Here is a 22364-nt window from a genome sequence, read left to right as displayed (position 1 = left end):
TGTAGTCGAAGTTGTAGATCGCAATTAAATAAATATATAAATGGCACATTAACTTCAGCCTATGGGCACCAATTCCAAAGGTGTTCGAGCCCTCCAAAAATGTTTTTGATGCAAATGCTTCTGAGCATCCTGAAGTCGCGGAAAAATAACACCCCTCATCCACAATCACTTGGAACAGGTCGCGCTAGTGTTGAGACTAATAATGTATCTTTATTAGGTGATTTGTACCAGATCAGAAATTTAGCTATGACGATTTTGTAGATCACGGTAGATTTAGATTTGAGAGTATCATAAACTATGATTCTCAAAACTTAACATGAACATTCTTTCTTCTATAATTTGACTACTATACAAGTAATTAAAGTAATATTCATTGGACTGATTTACCAGTAGCCTATTATTAACGACTATTGTTATACTTAACGTTTAAGAACCAATTATATTTTTATCACTGCTTTGTATTTACACAAAAGTAATAAGGTTTGTCTTTACTTACATAAAACTTAGAAAAATAGCACAACAAGTTAATTCTTAAAACATCCAAAGACAATAAACCACCTTTTGGATTGTACTTATTAAATAAAACAATATATTTTTCGATTTACTCGTTAGGTGAAATATACCTAAGCCTAAAGTAATGTTACACCCTGAGATTATTTTAAGGTTGTAGTAAAATTTACACCACTTAAATTTAAGTTAAAACTTGAACCGTCTTACTTTTGTTTACCAGAATTACTGTATCTAGTTATTTTTATATTATCTAACCCAAATACTAGAAATTATAATATTAAATAACTTTACAAATCTATAAAATGATTAGACTTTTAACAAGACGAAATGTTATTCTTGATATTGTAACGTTTGGATGGTTCTGTTTACTTTTCTTTAAAACTAAGCTACATAATTGGTCAATTGTGCTGCACTCACTACTGGTATCGAAACTTGATGTTTAGCGATATAACTTGAAACTTGCCGCTTTGTCGCTAGGGAATTGAAAGGATTGTGTTTACACGTCTTTAAAAGCTAAACTACAAAATGGTTTATTTTTGTTCTGTCCCACTTATGTATCGAAACCGAATTTTAACCTTCGTGCTTACCAATGGGGTGTTAGAAGAAGGAATTTGGTTTTCAGCATCGTACATGTTCTTTTGTAACAAACCTTCAGTTTATTTTCTCTGCACTGTCTTATCTAAACAGGATTCAGGTACTCAGGTGGACATTTTCCCATATCAACACAGAGGTCGTTTGTGTAATTTTTATCGAAGTTATTTTTTATTTGCTGACGTGGTAGTTGTTTTTTAGGAAAACTTGTATACAGAGTACCTCTTTCAGATATTAGAGATCAAAGAAGAATTTAGATCAGTAAGAGCTACTGCTGATGTTAAAGAGTTGTGGGCACGTTATTAAAACAACTGTGAAATCTCACTGTTCACTTTTATAAGGAAAAAACCCATCAATGGCTGGCGGTAGGTTAAGTTGGCCAACTGTGCCTACGCAGATAACCCTTGCGTGAAAATGTTAAGAAAAACCCAACTAACATTAAAGTTTCTTGTTACGATGCACTTGTTTTACGCTTGGAAGATTCAAACGGGATTTAACCTTTGTTACCATTTTCAGAAGGCCAGCTGGTTAAAACGTTCGACTCATAATCTGAGGGTCGTGAGATCGAACCCCCGTAACACTAAACGTGCTCGCTCTATCAGGTGTGTGGGACGTTATAAAGTCATGGTCAATCCCAATATTCGATAGTAAAATATTTTCCCAAGAATTGGCGGTGGATTTTGATAACTTATTACCTTTCCTATAGTGTAACACTGATAAATTAGGGACAACTAGCGCAGATAGCTTTCCTGTAGCTTTGCGTGAAATTCAAAACAAAACAAACTGTTTTCAAATAACAAACATCATGGTACCTCGACCTCCAATATAGACAGTGGAAGAAGATGGAACATTTAGATAAATGATTCAAAAAGGAAAGAACAAAAAATTTATTATCATCTTATTTGTTTTATTATTTTTAATCCAATTATTATTTTCGAAATTATTCTTTTGTAAAATAATCAAATAAACGACCAATGAAAACGCCGGGAAAAACAAACAAACATGTACCTCTTGGATTTCATTCTCACCGCTTTTCTTGGACAACTATAAGAAAACACGGTCTTGCTCTCGTCCACAAACAGACTTCGTGTTTGTGACAAGTACTGTGTTTATTGGTTTCAATTTGAACAATCTTCTTGGCCTCATCACCAGAGGACAGATTTTTGAATGGTGGGATTAAACATCATTGGACGCACATCGTAAGACATGACTGTGTCTTCTAAACTGATCAAAGAGTCCAAGGTATAGTGAAACATCACTTTAACACCAGAAACCTGGACAGTTGTTACCTAATTAGTTATTCTTTTTGCTTGTTCCAAATCTGTCTTCTGTGATAAAAAGAATAAAGTAATTCGTCGAACCAAGTCAACTTTCATCACTCCTTATTGGTTCACGCACTTTACACCACTCAAGATTTCTTCTTCTTGGTAATAAAATCCACTGGACCACTAGGAATGGCCTCCTACTGCCGTAGTCCATTTCTTACAGCATTCTTTGCAATGTGCGACTTCAGGTGTGCGTGGATTATAATTATTGTACACTGAAGGTCTGTCAGTTGACGTATTGTGTAACCATATTACCTCTCTCTCTTTCTTCGACACTACACACTTGCAATCATAACTCCCTCTCACAGCAAACATTTTTATTTAACTTTTTCCACTGCTGTTTAACTCAAATAATTGATATTTTGGAAGAGCCTACCAAAGAAACTGTCTCAGTTCACCATGACACCTGCTAGACGCTTACCCCTATCACGACTCTTTCCAACACCTTGAACCTTCCACATATCCGTTAAATTGATTGCAACCGTGTTTGTCCCAATCGTTTATAGGGTTGCAGGGTACACGTGACAGTCACGTTATCAACATAATATAAACAGAAGTTCAGTCCAGATTCAAGTTTGAAGGGACACACAGGTCTTAGTAAGGTTAATAAAAAAGTTCATATAGTTTAAACTATTAAATATGGTTGATTTTCTTCATTTTAATTTAGTTTTTCTGATAAATTTGATGATTTTCTCTTATTTCTTCTTTGTTTAGGTTTTAAACAAATAATCCGGTAGTCTTAAAATATATATAGCTATTACATGTATATTTACAATGTATTAAATTCCAAAGAAGCGTGCATTAGGCCTTATTATATTTTGAATGATATTAAATTCCATGAAGAAAATTCTGTCTTATACTTTAATTAATAAACCATAAAAGGTCATAAACTTAAACAATTCATAAGAACTGTTATAACGATTAAAACAAGGACCTACTGCTGGTTTTCTATCGATAGAAAAATTTACTATTTCAACTGTTAAACCTGAATTATTATATTATTATATCTGGCAGATGGGTTATCTCAACGCTTAAGAGACCCAAAACGAAGAGTTTTGACCTCCGGATTTCAGGCCTAGCCAGGGCCCATGAAGAAACGTTGTACCTTCTAACTTTATACTATCGTTCCAAGAGCAACTTTTGGGCATTTTCAAGTTAAATTAGCATTCTTCTTGTCGTTGATTTTAATCTCTCCCTTTCTCATGAGGCAGTTTTAATGTAAAATTTCAGAAAGAAATAGATAAACTTTGAACCTCACGAAAAGCAGCCCATAACTTCAACCACAAGGTCAAACTTTGGATTAAAACACCAGTAATCTAGTGATAATTTGTTTAAAATTGGTACTGAGACGGTGTAGAACCATAAATGCTGATTAACAGTATTTTCTGGAGATCATCTTGGTGACTAACCGTTATTTGTTGCAGGTTTAATGAGCGTCGAGTCTTCCTTGATTTGCGATGTCACGTTAAATCCGATAGCCCAAACTGTTAGTAATGCAGTTATTCCAAATGGGCAAACTGCATAGTCTAAACACGTGAACCAAAAGACTCGCATAAAAAAATACAAGTAACGCAGTTATTCTGGTGTTGATAAGTTTTATTTATTGTTTCATAAAAATCAATATAATCTTTACGAAGAAATGATTCTTCATCTGAAATGAGAAAAGAAGCAAACGTTACGCACAAGTATTTTCAAGAAGTGATGGATAATATAACGTCCAAAAAGCACACTGTTGGGCCCTAGGACCTCTTCCAACAGTACTGACGTGAGTATCCAACGTCAGGTAGTGACGCCATCTGAAAGTGTGTCTTGGCCAATGTGTTGTCTTGTTGAACTCCTCCGAAATGATAGAAGGATCGCTGTGGATAACAAAAATAGTAATTAATTGCATACTTAAACTTTATTATGAAGCAGTATTCTTTGAAATCTATTTTGGTCAAATCATAATTCTATGCTAACTTTTGTTTCAAAACAATAGTGTTAAATTTTGGTCGAAGCAATTAGGCCCAGAACGGCCAGGTGGTTAAGGCATTCGACTCGTAATCTGAGGGTCGCGGGTTCCATCTCTCGTCACACCAAACATAGCCCAAGTGGTCCAAGAGTTAGCGGTGGGTGGTGATGACTACCTGCCTTCCCTCTTATCTTACACTGCTAAATTATGGACGGTTAACACAAATAGCCCTCGTGTAGTTTTGTGCAAAATTCAAAAATTCAAAATTCAGTTCGAAGTAATTAAAATAGGTATGATACACAGAATGTTTAAATGTATTCATTTGAAGTCGAATTGAGAAACCCTAATCTTTGAATAGTTTTTCTAATACTTATTTGTTTCATTAAGAGCAAAATTGCACAAGGATCGAACCTTTATTTTATCGTTACAAGTCCTCAAGTTTACCGCTTAGCCACTTGGAAACTTTATTAATTATCTCATGTAATTTAAGGTCCAATGAGTTCAAATTCTACTTAGATATATATACTAAATAAACAGAAATCGGTTCTTACCCTGTTCTAGCAAAGTTTGTCCAATGTTTCATTATTCTTCTGGAAAGTTCTTTTTCCTCGGTGCTATAGCCAAGAAGAGAGTTCAAAGGTGCTCCAAACACAAAGAACATTTCGTCACCATGTGTAGCGCCCAGCCAGCGAGGCCAATGTCTAACAGAAGGTATGTGAGTAAATAAGTACATAAAGACATCATTACCTAGTTCTGAGTAAGTATGGGCAAATTTAATAGAATCACATGTGAAGAATTTATCGCCCACCAAATCAATCAACATGTCCCTGTTTCGGTAGGTGTTGTCTTCTTCTAACCAATCCGTGTACTGAAAAATTATAGCCTTTCTTTGGAGATCATTTTTATCGTAAATTATTTTATCCACCAAACTGTGGAATTCTTTCCGAGTGACACCAACGTCTTCTTTCGTGAATATTTCTGGAAACTGAAAATACAAGAACAAAGATCCTTCATTTTTGTTGTTTCCTACTAAGAGATTTGGTTTCTTAGTACTGTCCTCTTTCAATAGTTTTTCCGGGATATCTGGGAGAAATATTCCATCAACAACAGGAGTGAAAGGAAATTCCAAGAAGTTCAATCCGATGAACTCATGTTTTACTAGATCAAATGGATCCTTATTTCTAAGGCATTCCATTGTGGAATTCAAAGCTCTAGGGTCGTGAGAACAGTTTAAAGCTTTTGCTAAAATCAGTCCTTGATTTATGGCAGTTTCACGATCGCGAAAACTCCAAGAGTTAAAAACTGAGCCACTTTCCATTATTGCGTTGTTAAATAGTCCTTTACTTAAAGGCGATAAAAGATGTAAGTTCACACAACTGGATCCAGCACTTTCTCCGAAAATTGTCACTTTCTCAGAGTCACCGCCAAATTGTGCAATGTTTTTATTTATCCATTCCAAAGCCATGACTTGGTCAAAAAGTCCAACGTTACCAGGCGCGTCTGATCGGTTGAAATAAAGGAAACCCAAGCTTGCTAAACGATAATTCATGGAAACAACGATGACATTCTCTTCAGAGGACAATATTCCACCATCATAAGCATCCAGAGTTGATGAACCAATGAAGAAACCTCCTCCGTGAATCCAGACCATGACAGGTGCCTTCTGTGGCTGGGGATGTGGAACCCAGATATTGAGGTACAAACAATCCTCACTAAGGGGAGTATTTATAATCCAACTAGTAGGTATAGAGAAGTTTGTGATAGCGGTGTTGACGACCTGGAAACAAGAGTTTGGTTTAGTGGTAGCATTTAAAACTCCCTCCCAAGGCTGTTTGTGTTGAGGACGTTGAAACCTCAGACGACCAGTAGGTGGCTCTGCATAAGGAATTCCCCAGAACACATCTATAGTCTTTCCTGTTGCAGTGTATGTGGTCAATCCACGAACCGGGCCAGACGTTGTGTGGACAGTGTTTGCAGCTGTTATCAGCTCCAGATGGAATATGAAGTATAGAATTACTGACGTGGTTCCAATCATCTCGTACCCTCACTTGGCAGCTGTATAGAAAATTGGAGAGTGTATAACACCAACAAGTAAATAAATACATCACTTTAGTTTGAATTTAACTAAACTAAAGTTTAGTTATAGATGGTTATAGATTACTGTAACTATAACGTGAGGTTTTACGAGTTATTATATCGTGTAATGTGTACCTCACTGTCTTGTTAGAAAACTGTAAACCCTAGAGGTTAAAATACTGTTTTGGGGAAGTAAATTATGTTAAAAAGTGCACATGGTTGACAGCGTCATGATTTTTTAAAATGACAATTATTTAGTAAAACCTTCAAGAGCTGTTGTAACAGGTCTTTATAATAGTGTATGTATTAATAACAAACAAAACTTCCCAGTGAAAATTTGTCACACTTTCCTTACAAAATCTGAAATACATCTGACACGATTGGTTGTCATATCACTTACGGCTTACGCCACCTATCTGACTTGGTTATCTAACATCACAAGTATTTAATACGTGTTTGATTTGAAGAGGGTTACCTGCGCATATCCATTCCTGAACCTTAACCCAACCTTGTACCATCAAATTCATGGATTCATATTCGAGAAGATTAGACGCTAAACCATACTAAGCACCAGTCGCTGAAATAGGTAGAATCAGTTATCTAAAGATAATACTGTTGTTTATCTGTGCAGAGCTAACAAAACGTTTGTGGAACAGAGTCAAGGATTTCAGTGTTATCGGTTCGTAAACGTACTGCTGTCTTATTGACAAACAAATGGCATAAAAGATGTAAGAATGTATATAACAAACAATGCGATGAAAAAACGCGGAAATACAAAGAGTGCCGAAAAAAAAAAGACAAACCTTTCCAGTCATGAGTGATGTATAAACGTGTACTACCATTAAAATAGTGTTGAACCAACAGAATACTGAGTTTGTCTGAACTTCAACACCAACGTGTGTAAGAATCTCCTGCATAACAACGGATGAACTTATTTGAAATTTCTAGAAGGTCCAGTGAACGTACTTGTTTGTTTGTTTTTAGAAATTTGCGCAAAGCTACACGAGGGCTATCTGCGCTAGACGTCCTTAATTCAGCAGTATAAGACGAGAGGGAAGGCAGCTAGTCATCACCACCAACCGCCAACCCTTGGACTACTCTTTTACCAACGAATAGTGGGATTGACCGTCACGTTACAGTGCTCCCACGGCTGAAATGGCGAGCATATTTGGTGTGACGGGGATTGGAACTTGCAATCCTCATATTACGAGTCCAATGTTCTAAACATCTGGCCATTTTGGGCCCCGACCATCCTTGAATGTGCCAATGTCAGTAAGGTGATTGGATGAAAAGTTCAACACAGGAAGTAGCTGTACTTTTAAATAAAAAAACTTCTTTTACATTACAATTGTAACCATATTTATTTGTTGTAAAGTTATATTTATTTAATGATTATATGTAAATGAGGTATTAGAGATTAAACGTTTAATAGAAGGAAGGCCCTAAAGGTGAAGTTTCAAGTCATTTCTTTTACAACAAATGTCTAACTTTCGTTAATGAATGACATATCTAGGAGAAGAATTGACAGTAATGTTGTTTTATTAGTGATTTCAAGTTCAGATTTTTAGGTTAAAATGGAAAAAAAAAAACAGTTTACTTATTTTAGAGATTAAATCGCTCGTGTATGTGTGTGTCTGTTGTGTCTTTTGTTAGAGCAAAGCCACATGGGGCTATCTGCTGAATCCACCGAAGGGAATCGTACTCCGAATTTTAGTGTTGTAAATCTGTTGACTTACCGCTGTATCAGCAAGGGAGTCATCTATGTATCGAAATGTAAAACGATACTTGTCTGTGTATAGTGATTGTGATATCTATACATGGTCATAATAAATCAACATATATGTATATATTAGCTACTTTCATTGATCAATATATATATATATATAAGTTACTTTCATTGATATATATATATATATATAAGTTACTTTCATTGATCAATATATATATGTTACTTTCATTGATCAATATATATATATTAGTTACTTTCATTGATCAATATATATATATATTAGTCACTTTCATTGATCAATATATATATATATATTAGTTACTTTCATTGTGTAATTTGAAGACTTTAAATTCCTTTTTACTTTTTTATAAACAGTCTCCCTCAAGGATCATTGTAAAATATAGTTAAAAGTGGATGATAAATTTTACATCATGAACGTTCAAGTAAAGGCCTGATAAAGATATTTTACTAAAAAGAGTTATAAGTTCAAAGGAAGGAAGCAAATAGTTGTTTATAATATGTAGATTACTGAGACAGCTGTTTCCTAGTTATTGTTGTAAGCAATTCAATAACCTCTATTACAAAAATTATCTGTATTCATTTTGATATTATAAGTTGATACATTTAACACTTGGTTAAGAAATGGACCACGTGGTTCTATAACCATTTTTACTCGATTTGTGGTAACCCTAGATTTAATAGGAGTTTTATGCAGTTTTGAGATAGCATCAAGTATATAGCATATAGATTTTAAGATAAATTGTTTAAAATAAAATTACTAATGTCTTTGTCAGTAGAATAACTGCATTAAAATAGCATAAAACCTTATACAGATGGATACAAAATTGCACCTAGTTTTGTTCATTTGTCTGGAGCAAACTTGCACTGAGCTATGTGCTGTGCACACCGTGGTGAATCGTACCCGACTTTTTATGTAGAGACAAAAATAAGTACTACGAACTTGTTTGTTGCTAAGCAGAATCGGATTGAAACCATTTGAGTCCCCATGCTGGATACCTCTTCATAGGGTGATTTAAAGTTGAGGTATCCCCCCATCACATACACACTGAATCCGGCAGTAACAATAAATGGGCTATGTGTGATGTGATTACTTAGGAATCGAACATCGATATGAATTCTCATGTTCAACAACGAGCATCGGATAGTGAGATACCATAAAGAAATAGATACATGTGGAATATGAAAATAATTTATAAAGACACAAATAAAACACTTCTCTATATATTGTTCGATAAACACAAGCGATAGATCTGAAGTGTACATATAAAGGGAAAGTTAATAATTACGTAAATGGAAAGATTAAGAAATCGAATAAGATAAAATTATCTGGATAAAACAAAAGAAAGATCACCTCTATCATAACGGTTAACATTTTTAACCTGTTACAAAATTCAGGTGTCATAAACACGATTTTCAATAGTTCTACATAATAAATAAATTCGAAACGTATTGTTTCATTCTTTCCTCACATAATAAGTTACATTAATTATAATGTGATCTTTAGATGCTTCATTGAAACAATACGTTATATAACTATCATATTGATAACACAGACTTACCTAGAGACTCGCTTTTCAATACTCGTCGATAACTCTGGGGCTGAACACCAGAGACTCTTTAGTTAAGATGGGAAGATAATTGCTATGGAAACCATATCAACCTGTATAAGTTGTAAGTCTTTTTTCTTTCTTATTAATATCTTCAAAGTTTAGGTTAATAAACTATTGGTACTTTATTATATTTGAACAATAGAAAAAAAGGTATTGTTTGTTGTATACATACAAGGGTTAATGAAAATATCATAAACAAACACTCAGTGGAAGAGGCTTAAGTAGGTGTGTTTCCATCTTTAACTGGTACAACTGTATCAGTTCCTGAAAGGTAAACTGAGGTGTAAGGTTCTATTCCTTTACGACAAAATTTGACGAAGACGTCCAAGGTCTCATTCACTTCTGACTATCTTCCAACCAACAATGACCAGACGCACGAGATTATCGCCATACTGTAATGACCTTTGACATGTTCCTCTTACATTATCGACATGCTGTAATAACAACCTTTGACACTGTTCCTCTTACAAAGCCAATAAGTTGTGTAATGTGGGATACTACAGTACAGTATCCTTGAATTCAGTTGAGTTATATTTCTTACCTGTGTGTAAATAATACATATAACATAATGTAACACAAGTTTTGTTCCTGGATAGTACGTGTTATTTCTTAATTGCTTATGTTGTGAAAGTACAGAAAATGGCCATTATTCCCTTCAAACTTTGCTTTTGTGACCTGTATAATAAAATTTAGAAATCAACCTATTTTCGGTGTAAAAATTGGCAAGTTTGCAATTTTCATTTACGTAAGGTCTGAATAAACCAACATATGAATCAAGATTTACATGTATTTATACTAAAGTTATACCAAAATGAAGAAAAATGTTTAGAAGTGAGTAGTTTTTCGAGATTTGCGACTGTAATATAAATAACTTTCACGTATCAGCCCCCCAAATATAGTCTTTCATCATGTTTTCGTTATACGCTCCTTGGTAGCAGCGTTCAAAGTCCAGTATATCTTGGTGGAAGCATTCGCCTTGCTCTTTGAGGTGCACCAGATGAGCCAGGAGAAAAGACGGATACTTAGTCCCGTTATGGAGCAGCACAGCTTTGAGGCTTCTGGATGAGCTCTCAATGAAGAGGCGCCACTCATTCAGGTTACAGGCAATTCTATTCATCTTGCACAGACCGGATACATTGTGACAGAAGCAGAGCCCATCTTGACGAGTGAAGAAGCTTGAACAATATCGGTGAAGCTTCCTCTGACGTGCGACTTGCACACTTTCATCTAACAAATTCCACTCCTTGAGCCTTGATGTCAAAAGCTCAGCATTCGACTTTGTTAATCTGATCAAGTCATTGAGGTCTCTGTAGTTGCGATTGTATGGGTTTCTCTCACCAGTTGCACCTCTGAAATAGTAATCTGGATCTTCAATGTCTGCCTTCTCTTCTGATGTTTTGTTCTTTTCTGAGGATGGTTACTTTCTTTTCGGCGGAGTAAGTACAGGGAACTCAGGGCAGTGTGGCACTGTGGTGATGGATAATGGAAGGTTTGGATACATGACAGCAGATGCATTCTTGCCAGCCTGACGTTTGAAAGTGTCCATCATACAGAAGTAGCAATTGCTTGAGAGGTCACTTGGTTCACGCCAAATTCTTGGAATAACGAACTTCATGGTTCTCTTTTCCCCTCTGCACCATCCTGCAAAAGAGCAAAATAAAATAATTATGAAGAACAAATTTATTTCATGCACAACTATTGTGTAAGAGGTTTGTGCAAAATATTTTATGTGATATTTTTTCTGTACTATTGGAAATTTAAGAAAATAATAAATTAAAGGATATTTATATTTTAAAAGATCTAAACTTTGTATAATATAAAATCTTAGCATTCAAGCAAGCAAAAATTGTCAGTCTTACCTTCTAGAGTTTTCTGCAGTGCTTTCAGGTAAAATACCCAGGGTTTGTCTTGATCCCTGACAGGCATGCCGAAATACACCTTATAGGCTTTACACATTTTAGCAGATGCTGTCACAGAGAACGTTTTCGCTCTTGTTTTGATAATTTAACCACACATATAGCAGAATGCATCTGGAGAATGCTTGCAGCTTCTTGATGCCATCTCTGATAAAATCAGGTAGGTCTATGTGTTCACTTGGAAATCTAGAACTAAAGTGAAGTTGTGAGTAGTGAGCCTCTGTATATATATTGCTATGGAAAGCTCTAGAAAATTCTAAAAGGTTCTTGAAACTTCGCGTAAGTTCTATAACACTAGAAAATTCTTGGAAGTTCGAGAATATTCTTCATCAGCTACTCAGCACTGAATGTACTTGGAATGTTCTGAAAAAAATGAGTAAATTTGAAAATTTTACAACCCAGGTCGCAAAAGCAAAGTTTGAAGAGAAAAATAGGTCTTTTCCATTTACTTTAGGCATAAGAAATTGGGAAATAAAACTTTCTGTCCAGGAACAAAAAAAGGTTAAAGTTTTGTTGCGTTGTGCAATCTGTTTAAGAGATAATTGGAGTAACAAATTAATAATAATAATAATGAGATCAAAGTATTTTTCACTAGGTGGCGATCACGTGATCACTACAATAGAAACATTTGTCAAAAGTTGTAACAACTATTGAAACACTGCTTTAATGTATTTTTTCAGCCAATAAATTAATTTGTAGTCGAAGTTGTAGATCGTAATTAAATAAATATATAAATGGCACATTAACTTCAGCCTATGGGCACCAATTCCAAAGGTGTTCGAGTCCTCCAAAAAATGTTTTTGATGCAAATGCTTCTGAGCATCCTGAAGTCGCGGAAAAATAACACCCCTCATCCACAATCACTTGGAACAGGTGGCGCTAGTGTTGAGACTAATAATGGATCTTTATTAGGTGATTTGTACCAGATCAGAAATTTAGCTATGACGATTTTGTAGATCACGGTAGATTTAGATTTGAGAGTATCATAAACTATGATTCTCAAAACTTAACATGAACATTCTTTCTTCTATAATTTGACTAATTTGACTACTATACAAGTAATTAAAGTAATATTCATTGGACTGATTTACCAGTAGCCTATCATTAACGACTATTGTTATACTTAACGTTTAAGAACCAATTATATTTTTATCACTGCTTTGTATTTACACAAAAGTAATAAGGTTTGTCTTTACTTACATAAAACTTAGAAAAATAGCATAACAAGTTAATTCTTAAAACATCCAAAGACAATAAACCACCTTTTGGATTGTACTTATTAAATAAAACAATATATTTTTCGATTTACTCGTTAGGTGAAATATACCTAAGCCTAAAGTAATGTTACACCCTGAGATTATTTTAAGGTTGTAGTAAAATTTACACCACTGAAATTTAAGTTAAAACTTGAACCGTCTTACTTTTGTTTACCAGAATTACTGTATCTAGTTATTTTTATATTATCTAACCCAAATACTAGAAATTATAATATTAAATAACTTTACAAATCTATAAAAATGTTTAACTTTTCAAACATTCTCCCTCTTCAGTCGCGCCCTCTATCTGTACTTACTGACAACAAAGATTAACTTTACAATGATGAGACTTTTAACAAGACGAAATGTTATTCTTGATATTGTAACGTTTGGATGGTTCTGTTTACTTTTCTTTAAAACTAAGCTACATAATGGGTCAATTGTGCTGCACTCACTACTGGTATCGAAACTTGATGTTTAGCGATATAACTTGAAACTTGCCGCTTTGTCGTAAGGGAATTGAAAGGATTGTGTTTACACGTCTTTAAAAGCTAAACTACAAAATGGTTTATTTTTGTTCTGTCCAACTTATGTATCGAAACCGAATTTTAGCCCTCGTGCTTACCAATGGGGTGTTAGAAGAAGGAATTTGGTTTTCAGCATCGTACATGTTCTTTTGTAACAAACCTTCAGTTTATTTTCTCTGCACTGTCTTATCTAAACAGGATTCAGGTACTCAGGTGGACATTTTCCCATATCAACACAGAGGTCGTTTGTGTAATTTTTATCGAAGTTATTTTTTATTTGCTGACGTGGTAGTTGTTTTTTAGGAAAACTTGTATACAGAGTACCTCTTTCAGATATTAGAGATCAAAGATGAATTTAGATCAGTAAGAGCTACTGCTGATGTTAAAGAGTTGTGGGCACGTTATTAAAACAACTGTGAAATCTCACTGTTCACCTTTATAAGGAAAAACCCATCAATGGCTGGCGGTAGGTTAAGTTGGCCAACTGTGCCTACGCAGATAACCCTTGCGTGAAAATGTTAAGAAAAACCCAACTAACATTAAAGTTTCTTGTTACGATGCACTTGTTTTACGCTTGGAAGATTCAAACGGGATTTAACCTTTCGTTACCATTTTCAGAAGGCCAGCTGGTTAAAACGTTCGACTCATAATCTGAGGGTCGTGAGATCGAACCCCCGTAACACTAAACGTGCTCGCTCTATCAGGTGTGTGGGGCGTTATAAAGTCATGGTCAATCCCAATATTCGATAGTAAAATATTTTCCCAAGAATTGGCGGTGGATTTTGATAACTTATTACCTTTCCTATAGTGTAACACTGTTAAATTAGGGACAACTAGCACAGATAGCTCTCCTGTAGCTTTGCGTGAAATTCAAAACAAAACAAACTGTTTTCAAATAACAAACATCATGGTACCTCGACCTCCAATATAGACAGTGGAAGAAGATGGAACATTTAGATAAATGATTCAAAAAGGAAAGAACAAAAAATTTATTATCATCTTATTTGTTTTATTATTTTTAATCCAATTATTATTTTCGAAATTATTCTTTTGTAAAATAATCAAATAAACGACCAATGAAAACGCCGGGAAAAACAAACAAACATGTACCTCTTGGATTTCATTCTCACCGCTTTTCTTGGACTACTATAAGAAAACACGGTCTTGCTCTCGTTCACAAACAGACTTCGTGTTTGTGACAAGTACTGTGTTTATTGGTTTCAATTTGAACAATCTTCTTGGCCTCATCACCAGAGGACAGATTTTTGAAAGGTGGGATTAAACATCATTGGACGCACTTCATAAGACATGACTGTGTCTTCTAAACTGATCAAAGAGTCCAAGGTATAGTGAAACATCACTTTAACACCAGAAACCAGGACAGTTGTTACCTAATTAGTTATTCTTTTTGCTTGTTCCAAATCTGTCTTCTGTGATAAAAAGAATAAAGTAATTCGTCGAACCAAGTCAACTTTCATCACTCCTTATTGGTTCACGCACTTTACACCACTCAAGATTTCTTCTTCTTGGTAATAAAATCCACTGGACCACTAGGAATGGCCTCCTACTGCCGTAGTCCATTTCTTACAGCATTCTTTGCAATGTGCGACTTCAGGTGTGCGTGGATTATAATTATTGTACACTGAAGGTCTGTCAGTTGACGTATTGTGTGATGACAGCTGGACTTTGACCATTTTGTGTAACCATATTACCTCTCTCTCTTTCTTCGACACTACACACTTGCAATCATAACTCCCTCTCACAGCAAACATGTTATTTAACTTTTTCCACTGCTGTTTAACTCAAATAATTGATATTTTGGAAGAGCCTACCAAAGAAACTGTCTCAGTTCACCATGACACCTGCTAGACGCTTACCCCTATCACGACTCTTTCCAACACCTTGAACCTTCCACATATCCGTTAAACTGATTGCAAACGTGTTTGTCCCAATCGTTTATAGGGTTGCAGGGTACACGTGACAGTCACGTTATCAACATAATATAAACAGAAGTTCAGTCCAGACTCAAGTTTGAAGGGACACACAGGTCTTAGTAAGGTTAATAAAAAAGTTCGTATAGTTTAAACTATAAAATATGGTTGATTTTCTTCATTTTAATTTAGTTTTTCTGATAAATTTGATGATTTTCTCTTATTTCTTCTTTGTTTAGGTTTTAAACAAATAATCCGGTAGTCTTAAAATATATATAGCTATTACATGTATATTTACAATGTATTAAATTCCAAAGAAGCGTGCATTAGGCCTTATTATATTTTGAATGATATTAAATTCCATGAAGAAATTTCTGTCTTATACTTTAATTAATAAACCATAAAAGGTCATAAACTTAAACAATTCATAAGAATTGTTATAACGATTATAACAAGGACCTACTGCTGGTTTTCTATCGATAGAAAAATTTACTATTTCAACTGTTAAACCTGAATTATTATATTATTATATCTGGCAGATGGGTTATCTCAACGCTTAAGAGACCCAAAACGAAGAGTTTTGACCTCCGGATTTCAGGCCTAGCCAGGGCCCATGAAGAAAAGTTGTACCTTCTAACTTTATACCGTCGTTCCAAGAGCAACTTTTTTGGCATTTTCAAGTTAAATTAGCATTCTTCTTGTCGTTGATTTTAATCTCTCCCTTTCTCATGAGGCAGTTTTAATGTAAAATTTCAGAAAGAAATAGATAAACTTTGAACCTCACGAAAAGCAGCCCATAACTTCAACCACAAGGTCAAACTTTGGATTAAAACACCAGTAATCTAGTGATAATTTGTTTAAAATTGGTACTGAGACGGTGTAGAACCATAAATGCTGATTAACAGTATTTTCTGGAGATCATCTTGGTGACTAACCGTTATTTGTTGCAGGTTTAATGAGCGTTGAGTCTTCCTTGATTTGCGATGTCACGTTAAATCCGATAGCCCAAACTGTTAGTAATGCAGTTATTCCAAATGGGCAAACTGCATAGTCTAAACACGTGAACCAAAAGACTCGCATAAAAAATACAAGTAACGCAGTTATTCTGGTGTTGATAAGTTTTATTTATTGTTTCATAAAAATCAATATAATCTTTACGAAGAAATGATTCTTCATCTGAAATGAGAAAAGAAGCAAACGTTACGCACAAGTCTTTTCAAGAAGTGATGGATAATATAACGTCCAAAAAGCACACTGTTGGGCCCTAGGACCTCTTCCAACAGTACTGACGTGAGTATCCAACGTCAGGTAGTGACGCCATCTGAAAGTGTGTCTTGGCCAATGTGTTGTCTTGTTGAACTCCTCCGAAATGATAGAAGGATCGCTGTGGATAACAAAAATAGTAATTAATTGCATACTTAAACTTTATTATGAAGCAGTATTCTTTGAAATCTATTTTGTTCAAATCATAATTCTATGCTAACTTTTGTTTCAAAACAATAGTGTTAAATTTTGGTCGAAGCAATTAGGCCCAGCACGGCCAGGTGGTTAAGGCATTCGACTCGTAATCTGAGAGTCGCGGGTTCCATCTCCTGTCACACCAAAATTGCCTTTTCAGCCGTGGGGACGTTATAATATGACGGTCAATTTCACTATTCTTTAGTAAAAGAGTAGCCCAAGAGTTGGCGATGGGTGGTGATGACTACCTGCCTGCCCTCTGTTCTTACACTGCCAAATTATGGACGGTTAACACAAATAGCCCTTGTGTAGTTTTGTGCAAAATTCGAAATTCAGTTCGAAGCAATTAAAATAGGTATGATACACAGAATGTTCAAATGTATTCATTTGAAGTCGAATTGGGAAACCCTAATCCTTGAATAGTTTTTCTAACACTTATTTGTTTCATTAAGGGCAAAATTGCACAAGGATCGAACCTTTATTTTATTGTTACAAGTCCTCAAGTTTAGCACTTAGCCACTTGGAAACTTTATTAATTGAAGTTATACTTAATTATGTCATCTAATGGAAGGTCCAATGAGTTTAAATTCTACTTAGATATATATACTAAATAAACAGAAGTCGGTTCTCACCCTGTTTTAGCAAAGTTTGTCCAATGTTTCATTATTCTTCTGGAAAGTTCTTTTTCCTCGGTGCTATAGCCAAGAAGAGAGTTCAAAGGTGCTCCAAACACAAAGAATATTTCGTCACCATGTGTAGCGCCCATCCAGCGAGGCCAAGGTCTAACAGAAGGTATGTGAGTAAATAAGTACATAAAGACATCATTACCTAGTTCTGAGTAAGTATGGGCAAATTTAATAGAATCACATGTGAAGAATTTATCGCTCACCAAATCAATCAACATGTCCCTGTTCCTGTAGATGTTGTCTTCTTCTAACCAATCCGTGTACTGAAAAATTATAGCCTTTCTTTGGAGATCATTTTTATCGTAAATTATTTTATCCACTAAACTGTGGAATTCTTTCCGAGTGACACCAACTTCTTCTTTGGTGAATATTTCTGGAAATTCAAAATACAAAAACAAAGATCCTTCATTTTTGTTGTTTCCTACTAAGAGATTTGGTTTCTTAGTACTGTTCTCTTTCAATAGTTTTTCCGGGATATCTGGGAGAAATATTCCATCAACAACAGGAGTGAAAGGAAATTCCAAGAAGTTCAATCCGATGAACTCATGTTTTACTAGATCAAATGGATCCTTATTTCTAAGGCATTCCATTGTGGAATTCAAAGCTCTAGGGTCGTTAGAACAGTTTAAAGCTTTTGCTAAAAGCAATCCTTGATTTATGGCAGTTTCACGATCGCGAAAACTCCAAGAGTTAAAAACTGATCCACTTTCCATTATTGCGTTGTTAAATAGTCCTTTACTTAAAGGTGATAAAAGGTGTAAGTTCACACAACTGGATCCAGCACTTTCTCCGAAAATTGTCACTTTCTCAGAGTCACCGCCAAAGTGTGCAATGTTTTTATTTATCCATTCCAAAGCCATGACTTGGTCAAAAAGTCCAACGTTACCAGGCGCGTCTGATCGGTTGAAATAAAGGAAACCCAAGCTTGCTAGACGATAATTCATGGAAACAACGATGACATTCTCTTCAGAGGACAATATTCCACCATCATAAGCATCCAGAGTTGACGAACCAGTGTAAAAACCTCCTCCGTGAATCCAGACCATGACAGGTGCCTTCTGTGGCTGGGGATGTGGAACCCAGATGTTGAGGTACAAACAATCCTCACTGAAGGTAGGGTGTTTGTTATTCCACCTATTAGTTTCAACAGAGTTTGCAAAAGAGAAGTCAATGATCTGGATGCAAGTGTTTGGTTTAGTGGTAGCATTTAGAACTCCCTCCCAAGGCTGTTTGTGTTGAGGACGTTGAAACCTTAGACGACCAGTAGGTGGCTCTGCATAAGGAATTCCCCAGAACACATCTATAGTCTTTCCTGTTGCAGTGTATGTGGTCAATCCACGAACCAGGCCAGACGTTGTGTGGACAGTGTTTGCAGCTGTTATCAGCTCCAGATGAAATATGAAGTATAGAATTACTGACGTGGTTCCAATCATCTCGTACCCTCACTTGGCAGCTGTATAGAAAATTGGAGAGTGTATAACACCAACAAGTAAATAAAGACATTACTTTAGTTTGAACTTTAATTTCAGTATGCGTTGACTTTATAAATCACTTTAGAATGTCATTTGATGGTTAGGGTGCTCGACTCGCAATCTGTGTGTCGCAGGTTCGATTTCCCGCGCATGGAACGTGCTTGCACTTTCAGCTGTTTGAGCGTTGTAATGTGATGGTCAGTTTTACTTTTTATTTGGTAAAAGTTGGAGGTGTGTATTGTTGTTCAGCTGCCTTCCCTATCTGCTATCACTGTTAAATTATGGACTAATAGCGCAGAAATTCAAATCTCATGAGACTGTTTAAAAACATGGATTAATGTTTTATAAAAACGATGATCAAGGTATTTAAACAACGAAGTTACAATTCAGTTTAATTTTGAAAAAGATGAAACAAAACTACTAAAGTGAATAAGGTGAATTTTAACAGTTACATTGATTGGTCAGTAAATAATTGGAAGAATAAACTGAACTTGTACAATGATTTTGATTGGTTATTATTATCAATGTTTTGTGTCATAAGACATTATTTTAAAAGCTTCACAAAGAGTGAAACTTTAACCCTAAAGCTACATGTTACTATATTCTAAATATTTTGAATTTATTTTATTATTATTCTTGATACAACTGCTGCAGTTGTTAATAGTTATTTTCTGCAGTCAAAATGTTGATTTAAATTTAATGTGAATTAATTTTTTCCAGTTAACATGTGTCCGTGAACATTAACGTAAGGTGCTTCGATTTGTTACAACTTAAAGTTCGTAATCACAGTCTAAGTGTTAGATTACTGTAACTATAACGTGAGGTTTTACGAGTTATTATAACGTGTAATGTGTACCTCACTGTCTTGTTAGAAACCTGTAAACCCTGGTAGTTAAAATATTGTTTTGGGGAAGTAAATTATGTTAAAAAGTGCACATGGCCCAAATTACTAGAAATTATAATATGAAATAACTTCACAAATCCATAAAAATGTTTAACTTTTGAAACATTCTCCCTCTTCAGTCGCGCCCTCTATCTGTACTTAACAACAACAAAGATTAACTTCACAATGTTTAGACTTTCGATAAGAAGGAAGGTTATTCTTGATATAATTGAAGTATTAGAGATTACACTTTTAACAGAAGGAAGGCTATAAACGTGAAGTTTCTAGTCGTATTTATTAGAGACATTATCTGTATTGATTTTGATATTATACGTTGATACATTTAATACTTGGTTAAGAAATGGACCACGTGGTTCTATAACCATTTTTACTCGATTTGTGGTAACCCTAGATTTAATAGGAGTTTCATGCAGTTTTGAATAGCATCAAATATATAGCATATAGATTTTAAGATAAATTGTTTAAAATAAAATTACTAATGTCTTTGTCAGTAGAATAACTGCATTAAAATAGCATAAAACCTTATACAGATGGATACAAAATTGCATCTAGTTTTGTTCATTTGTCTGGAGCAAACTTGCACTGAGCTATGTGCTGTGCACACCGTGGTGAATCGTACCCGACTTTTTATGTAGAGACAAAAATAAGTACTACGAACTTGTTTGTTGCTAAGCAGAATCGGATTGAAACCATTTGAGTCCCCATGCTGGATACCCCTTCATAGGGTGATTTAAAGTTGAGGTATCCCCCCATCACATACACACTGAATCCGGCAGTGACTTATGTGTGATGTGATTACTTAGGAATCAAACATCGAACTTTTAGCGATATGAATTCTCATGTTCAACAACGAGCAACAGATAGTGAGATACCATAAAGAAATAGAGACATGTGGAATATGGAAATAATTTATAAACACACAAATAAAACACTTTTCTCTATGTTTTTCGATAAACATTTCACAAGCATTAGATGTGAAGTGTACGTATAAGGGCAAAGTTAATAATTACGTTTAGGGAAAGATTAAGAAATCGAATAAGATAAAGTTATCTGGATAAAACAACAGAAAGATCACCTCTACCATAACGGTTAACATTTTAACCTGTTACAAAATTCAGGTGTCATATGCACGATTCTTTTTAGTTCTACGTAATAAATGAATTCGAAATTTATTGTTTCATTCTTTTCTCACATAAGTTACGTTAATTATAATGTGATCTTTAGATGCTTCATTGAAACAATACGTTATATAACTATCATATTGATAACACAGACTCACCTAGAGACTCGCTTTTCAATACTCGTCGATAACTCTGTGGCTGAACACCAGAGACTCTTTAGTTAAGATGGGAAGATAATTGCTATGGAAACCATATCAACCTGTATAAGTTGTAAGTCTTTTTTCTTTCTTATTAATATCTTCAAAGTTTAGGTTAATAAACTATTGGTACTTTATTATATTTGAACAATAGAAAAAAAGGTATTGTTTGTTGTATACATACAAGGGTTAATGAAAATATCATAAACAAACACTCAGTGGAAGAGGCTTAAGTAGGTGTGTTTCCATCTTTAACTGGTACAACTGCATCAGTTCCTGAAAGGTAAACTGAGGTGTAAGGTTCTATTCCTTTACGACAAAATTTGACGAAGACGTCCAAGGTCTCATTCACTTCTGACTATCTTCCAACCAACAATGATCTTTAACAACTGTATTTTATCAGAAGAATGAATAGCTAACATATGAACATTTCTATCCTGTCTTTAACAACTGTATTTTATCAGAAGAATGAATAGCTAACATATGAACATTTCTATCCTGTCTTTAACAACTGTATTTTATCAGAAGAATGAATAGCTAACATATGAACATTTCTATCCTGTCTTTAACAACTGTATTTTATCAGAAGAATGAATAGCTAACATATGAACATTTCTATCCTGTCTTTAACAACTGTATTTTATCAGAAGAATGAATAGCTAACATATGAACATTTCTATCCTGTCTTTAACAACTGTATTTTATCAGAAGAATGAATAGCTAACATATGAACATTTCTATCCTGTCTTTAACAACTGTATTTTATCAGAAGAATGAATAGCTAACATATGAACATTTCTATCCTGTCTTTAACAACTGTATTTTATCAGAAGAATGAATAGCTAACATATGAACATTTCTATCCTGTCTTTAACAACTGTATTTTATCAGAAGAATGAATAGCTAACATATGAACATTTCTATCCTGTCTTTAACAACTGTATTTTATCAGAAGAATGAATAGCTAACATATGAACATTTCTATCCTGTCTTTAACAACTGTATTTTATCAGAAGAATGAATAGCTAACATATGAACATTTCTATCCTGTCTTTAACAACTGTATTTTATCAGAAGAATGAA

General features: G+C 34.6%; 3 protein-coding genes across 4 annotated transcripts; all 3 read right to left on the bottom strand.

Annotated features, from left to right (window-relative positions):
* Nucleotides 1–4004: 4004 nt before the first annotated feature.
* Nucleotides 4005–10188, bottom strand: LOC143254098 (acetylcholinesterase-like). 2 transcript variants are annotated; one of them, XM_076508871.1, is made up of 3 exons: nt 9763–10188; nt 4929–6432; nt 4005–4285 (listed from the first exon to the last, which is right to left on the bottom strand). In XM_076508871.1, the coding sequence occupies exons 2-3, from the start codon at nt 6410–6412 to the stop codon at nt 4102–4104; spliced, it is 1668 nt and encodes a 555-aa protein (XP_076364986.1). In that variant the 5' UTR covers nt 6413–6432; nt 9763–10188; the 3' UTR covers nt 4005–4101. The 2 variants fall into 2 exon arrangements, with proteins under 2 accessions (XP_076364986.1, XP_076364987.1); XM_076508872.1 differs by lacking the exon at nt 9763–10188 and adding an exon at nt 6809–6856.
* Nucleotides 10189–10586: 398 nt separating this feature from the next.
* LOC143251501 (uncharacterized) lies at nt 10587–12578 on the bottom strand. The gene is made up of 2 exons (XM_076502780.1): nt 11673–12578; nt 10587–11454 (listed from the first exon to the last, which is right to left on the bottom strand). Exons 1-2 carry the CDS (start codon nt 11767–11769, stop codon nt 11231–11233), a joined length of 321 nt encoding a protein of 106 aa, XP_076358895.1. The 5' UTR covers nt 11770–12578; the 3' UTR covers nt 10587–11230.
* Nucleotides 12579–16543: 3965 nt separating this feature from the next.
* Nucleotides 16544–21380, bottom strand: LOC143254097 (acetylcholinesterase-like). Its single transcript, XM_076508870.1, has 3 exons — nt 21243–21380; nt 17534–19040; nt 16544–16827 (listed from the first exon to the last, which is right to left on the bottom strand). Exons 2-3 carry the CDS (start codon nt 19018–19020, stop codon nt 16644–16646), a joined length of 1671 nt encoding a protein of 556 aa, XP_076364985.1. The 5' UTR covers nt 19021–19040; nt 21243–21380; the 3' UTR covers nt 16544–16643.
* Between the last annotated feature and the right edge of the window lie 984 nt (nt 21381–22364).

Source organism: Tachypleus tridentatus, chromosome 6, assembly GCF_004210375.1.
Source record: "Tachypleus tridentatus isolate NWPU-2018 chromosome 6, ASM421037v1, whole genome shotgun sequence".
NCBI classification, from domain to species: Eukaryota; Metazoa; Arthropoda; class Merostomata; order Xiphosura; family Limulidae; genus Tachypleus; species Tachypleus tridentatus.
The sequence above is the reverse complement of the archived record's forward strand: the minus strand, read 5'-3'. Positions and strand labels throughout refer to the sequence as shown.

Coding starts and splice junctions, on each gene's coding strand:
- LOC143254098 (XM_076508871.1), bottom strand. CDS start 6,412: ATGATTGGAACCACGTCAGTAATTCTATACTTCATATTCCATCTGGAG. Junction 4,286..4,928: donor ACAAACTTTGCTAGAACAGG/GTAAGAACCGAT, acceptor TGTTATCCACAG/CGATCCTTCTATCATTTCGG.
- LOC143251501 (XM_076502780.1), bottom strand. CDS start 11,769: ATGTGTAAAGCCTATAAGGTGTATTTCGGCATGCCTGTCAGGGATCAA. Junction 11,455..11,672: donor ACTGCAGAAAACTCTAGAAG/GTAAGACTGACA, acceptor GCTCTTTTGCAG/GATGGTGCAGAGGGGAAAAG.
- LOC143254097 (XM_076508870.1), bottom strand. CDS start 19,020: ATGATTGGAACCACGTCAGTAATTCTATACTTCATATTTCATCTGGAG. Junction 16,828..17,533: donor ACAAACTTTGCTAAAACAGG/GTGAGAACCGAC, acceptor TGTTATCCACAG/CGATCCTTCTATCATTTCGG.